Source organism: Fundulus heteroclitus, chromosome 20, assembly GCF_011125445.2.
Source record: "Fundulus heteroclitus isolate FHET01 chromosome 20, MU-UCD_Fhet_4.1, whole genome shotgun sequence".
In the NCBI taxonomy this organism is placed as follows: Eukaryota; Metazoa; Chordata; class Actinopteri; order Cyprinodontiformes; family Fundulidae; genus Fundulus; species Fundulus heteroclitus.
Window position 1 is genome coordinate 14,268,685 of NC_046380.1, and position 5,599 is coordinate 14,274,283.

Sequence of the window (5,599 nt, forward strand, 5' to 3'; positions counted from 1 at the left end):
CAAAGAACTGGAAACAAGTGTAATTGCGACGCACATAACAAATCACAATTTTGACTTTTCTAAAGAAAAAGAAAAACTGAAGCTCAAGTTTACAGGCCTTGCATTTGCGTGAATGTTTTATGCATTAATGTTGAGCAGCTTAACAAACGCAAACGTCGATAAAGTAAATACATAAACTTCCAAAACTCTTCCAAAAATCCTGCAAGACTACTGTTCCTTGTAAAATCACAAAAAAACCTGGCCTCAGCTCTAACCAAGAGGACTAAGGCTTTTGTATAGCAGAATACTTACTTTTCATTGTGAATTCTGGGTCTTCTGCATTTTTTTTCTTCAAATGGGGGACTTCCTTATGTCTCTGATGACATCATTTCTGGCCCCATATATAAGACAGATGAGAGCAAGGAGGACTATCTCAGACCCTCAGCTGTTCTGTGGACTGTCTCTCGATCATCATGCGTGAAATTGTACATCTGCAAATTGGACAATGTGGCAACCAGATTGGCTCAAAGGTAATAAAGAAACAACAATTACTAAATTATCATCTGTATAAAATGTGACATGTATCAAATGACTTGCAACAAAAAAAAATTTTTGTTCGTTTTGGTAATTTGATTGACACGGTGTCAGAATACAAATTACCACTTTATTTACCACTGTATTTAGAATAGTGCTGAACTGCATGTGTATTTATTATTTAAAATGATCATTCTTGTGCTGAATATTTTGACTTGTGCGTTTGTTCTGTCACTCACTGTGAGTGACACAGGGTGTTTCCTGTTAAGCTCTCAGTTACAAGATAAGAACCAAAGCAGAACTGACATGGGCGGGACGTGTTTATCACGGCTACCATAAAACAAGAGCGAGGAACAACAAAATGATAAAAATTGGCAACACATTCTGCTGCTATTTGACATTTTAGGCTGTAGTAATCTTTAAACAGTCAGGTCATAGTCTAAAAATGCATTTTTCATTGTCATAGAGTCATAGATTGTTTGTTCTAGCTCAATTATAAATTAACAGGAATTTCTTTAACCCGGATAATACTGTGCAAACGTTTTGTACAACTTAAGATTCCTTAATACTTTGCATCCCATTCGTTTTGGTGTTTTCGAATGTTTAAGTGATTCATATATCAAAGTTACATGGCTTAATCGTCAAAACACCTTCATCTGAAATGAACAGCTGCCATAATGCCAAGACTTTAAAAGACTTAGGAGAATAAACTGAAATGTATATCACTCTAAAATGTTACAAGAAACTCTGGCTTTTCTCTAGCAAAATAGGAAAGAATTTGGGTTTTTGTAGGTGGATGCCAATTAGACAATTTATTTATAGGCATGTAATTTCCCTTTGGGATAAATAAAGTATTTTTTACTTGAATTGAATTGTATGAACTAACTACAGTACAGTCACATTGTCAACATTATCATTTTAAATGGTGTTCAGCTGCAAAGAGGATATTTGAAGAAATGACTCATTACTAACGTTATATTGATAATTTCGTTCTGTTTTAGTTCTGGGAAGTAATCAGTGGTGAACATGGGATTGACGATACAGGAATCTATGAGGGAGACAGCAACCTTCAACTGGAGAGGATCAACGTCTACTTTAATGAGGCGCATGGTACCAGACAAGCTCATATGTTTGCTCAGATTTGATTGATTTAATCAATTATGCTGTGTATTGGACTCAGTTGTTAGCAATTTTTTTGTTGATGTTGTTGTTTTTCACCATAGTATGTGACATTAAATCAAAGAATTATATTAGTTAAAGATCTCCGTTTCCAGACATGTTTTTAAAACTTGCTGATTGTGTTTGTAGGTGGTAAATTTGTCCCCAGAGCACTGCTTGTGGACTTGGAGCCTGGCACTATGGACAGTGTCAGAGGAAGTCGAATCGGTGCTCTTTTTAGACCAGACAACTTCATCCATGGTGAGGCTCACAGCAACAAAAACACACTATCCATACTATAAAAATTTTCATAAGAGTTCCCTACATGGCCTTTACTGATACTTTTAAACAATTTAAATATTTTTTTTATTGAATTGAATAAGAAAATAATTTTGTTTTTTGAGGGGATGTTATTTTTTTGATTTCTCGTTTGTAGAAGATATGCTCACCGTACATGAAAAATTACTTAAAATGTAGCCTTACTACTACCTGAAAAATTCCCACTAACTACTACCTTACTACCTGCAAAACTCTTGACAGGAAGTAGCACAGCTTTAGTTTTTTTATGACTTTATGGTTGTAATCTACATGTTTTTGGTTAAATAACCTACCTTATCTAAATCTGGTGTTGTAGGGAACTCCGGAGCTGGAAACAACTGGGCGAAGGGCCACTACACAGAGGGAGCGGAGCTAGTGGAGCAGGTTATGGACCGGGTGAGGAACGAGAGCGAAAGCTGTGATTGCCTCCAAGGCTTTCAGCTGGTCCATTCGCTGGGGGGCGGCACAGGCTCCGGCATGGGTACCCTCCTCATAAACAAGATCAAAGAGGAATACCCAGATCGCATCATGAATAGCTTTAGCATCATGCCGTCTCCCAAAGTCTCTGACACAGTGGTGGAGCCTTATAACGCCACGCTCTCCGTGCATCAGCTCCTGGAGAACACAGACGAGACTTTCTGCATTGACAACGAGGCCCTCTACGACATCTGCTTCCGTACCCTAAAGCTGACCACGCCCACTTACGGGGACCTCAACCACTTGGTCTCCATGACGATGAGCGGCGTCACGACCTCTCTGAGATTTCCAGGACAGCTCAATGCTGACCTCAGGAAGCTGGCTGTCAACATGGTGCCCTTCCCCCGTCTCCACTTCTTCATGCCAGGCTTCGCCCCTCTGACACCACGGGGCAGCCAGCAGTACAGAGCTCTCACCGTGCCTGAACTTACCCAGCAGATGTTCGACGCCCGCAACATGATGACGGCATGTGACCCACGGCGGGGGCGCTACCTCACAGTAGCCGGTATCTTTCGAGGTAGGATGTCCACCAAAGAGGTGGACGAGCAGATGCTCGCAATACAGCAGAAAAACAGTCAATACTTTGTCGACTGGATCCCCCATAATGTGAAGGTGGCCGTGTGTGACATCCCTCCCAAAGGTCTGAAAATGTCTTCCACGTTCATCGGCAACAACACGGCCATCCAGGAGATATTCCGCCGGGTGGGCGAGCAGTTCTCGCTGATGTTTAGACGGAAGGCGTTCCTCCACTGGTACACGGGAGAGGGCATGGATGAGATGGAGTTCACGGAGGCAGAGAGCAACCTCAACGACCTGGTGTCCGAGTACCAGCAATACCAAGACGCAACCGCTGATCTAGACTGGGAAGTAGAGGATGAGGAAGAGGGAGGACCCTCATCTGCACAGAGCACAAAAGTTCAGTCTCGGACGGAAACCAAATTGGACTCAGTGATAGAAACCATTAATGAAACTGTAGATGAGTAGTGAGGATGAAGTCTACAGCTTCACACTGAAGGACTCTTTGGGGCAAGAAGTGAGATGATATACATGTAATTCATTTCTTTGGAAACAACCTTTTTGTTTTGCAGGTTAACCTATTTTACTTTGTGTTTTTTTGGTATCTTTAATTAAATTCAAGCAGAGCTGCATAGACCACTAGTTTTTGGAGCTTTTCAAGTTTTGCTAAATCTTTGAGTGATTTCAAATAAAAATGTAATATAATATATTAGACAAGTCATGGCAAGAGGATGCCACAGGGTAGACCCAGGACTCCTGACAGGTGAGACGGTCTCAGATGTTTGTAGAAGGTGATTTGAAGGAGGGAGGAAGGTCAGGGGATCTCTGCTCAGCCTTCTCCAGATGGACAGCATTGGACAATGGAATCGAGAGGTTGACTAATAGAGGTGATTAACATACATTTTACAAAGAAGACCATTAGCCACGGTTTTTATACTTAGTAAGCATACAATCTGAATTTATGTTGACCCTACTTTTGCTTTTGTTTTTTTGCCAACCTGCAATTAGCACATACTTTATTCGTAAGGCTGATTAACGCTGGGATTTTACTTTACACCACCAAATTAATTAATTTACACCCATTCAGTCTGATTTCCCTGTGCACATGTGTATTTTGCCTCTCTTGTAAAAGCTTTTTTAACCATACACAAATTATATTTGTAACATAAACACTTCCTTGGAAGCTAAAAGTTGCCACACCCACAAACGAGCCTTGCATAACTGACCCTTGGAAGATTTAATATGCAGCCGTTGTTCTGTATGTATGTGCATAGCTAATGCTAAAGCTAAATAATGCTGCTTAGTTACAATTCTGATAGCTAAAGCTGAGAAATAATTACGACGTTGGAGGTATTGTGTAAACTGTTGGGAACTTTGAGCTGGGACATTGGCAGAGCAATGAAAATATCAGTGATCTTGTCGGCTCAATGAAAGAGCTGTAACTCAGCATGTTACAGTTTAGATTTCTGTTTCTCACAGATAAATCCGCCAGGCAAAGCAATAAGCCATGTGAGATATGACATAACAAGTGGACCCATTCACCCTTTTGTAGTTTGAGTTGTCATGATGTCTTTGTTAATGTCAGCGCACATCACGTTACAGTTTATAGTAAACAGCTACTCCGTGGGTAGTGTGTAGGGTGGAGCAGAAAACCTAAAAGGATTTCATACTGGCATTTGGTCCTGTACGACCGTCCTTATGTTCGTTCAAAAGTTGTAAGATGTAACCTGTGGATCACAAATTAAAAGCCATGGACCTGGTGTTTGATAATTTATGCAGAAATAATTATGTAGCATTTCTTTTTTTTAACCATTCCATGGGTTGTATCATATTTGAAAACATTAAATTCAAAGAGGAAAAAAATTGTTTTCATCATGATTATGAAAAAAAAAGCTGTTTATATTTTGAAGTATTTATGTCAGCCCTGAATGTAAAAGATGAGATATTTTTGCAATAATGCTGTTAATGCTTTTTTTTATTATAGCTGTATTGTTATGTTGAGTTATTTCTCTTTGAAATATTTGATGAATTTATTTGTAAGTCTTTAATAAAAATATATATTTTCTTGCATTTCTATGTAATCCACAGCTTTAAAAAGTAGATTCTTATTTACACAGTGTTTTTTTTGTGTATGTTTGTTAAGCGAAACATTAAATAAAAACTTAAACAAAAAATGTCCCCTGACTTCAGGTTTCCTTATTTAAAATTGAACTGCAGCACACTGTAGCGTTGGAGAGTGATAGCACGCTAACAGTGATACCGTTCAAGGCTGTCACATCGTTTCCTCCCACTTGAACAAGTCTGGAGCCCCGCGATTACGCGTCAATTGGAAAGAGCGTATTGACTCCTAGATAAGCACACTTCACATTGAAATGCCCCTGCACAGCACAGAGAAGTTGACTGGACTCTTGTACAATACAGTGCCAAATTATATCTCATAATATAGGTTACAGTGCCAACTGACGTATCAAAGTCCTTTTCTAGGGCAGGTTACAAGGTCGCAATAAGGCCAAGCAGCTCTCTCTCTCTCTCTCTCTCTCTCTCTCTCTCTCTCTCTCTCTCTCTCTCTCTCTCTCTCTCTCTCTCTCTATATATATATATATATATATATATATAT

The 5,599-nt window shown here is 39.6% G+C and overlaps 1 protein-coding gene across 1 annotated transcript; it reads left to right on the plus strand.

Moving 5' to 3' along the window:
• The first annotated feature begins 400 nt into the window (after positions 1 to 400).
• LOC105935984 (tubulin beta chain) lies at positions 401 to 5,079 on the plus strand. Its single transcript, XM_012876616.3, has 4 exons — positions 401 to 509; positions 1,515 to 1,623; positions 1,822 to 1,932; positions 2,306 to 5,079. Exons 1-4 carry the CDS (start codon positions 453 to 455, stop codon positions 3,448 to 3,450), a joined length of 1,422 nt encoding a protein of 473 aa, XP_012732070.1. The 5' UTR covers positions 401 to 452; the 3' UTR covers positions 3,451 to 5,079.
• The last annotated feature ends 520 nt before the right edge of the window (positions 5,080 to 5,599 follow it).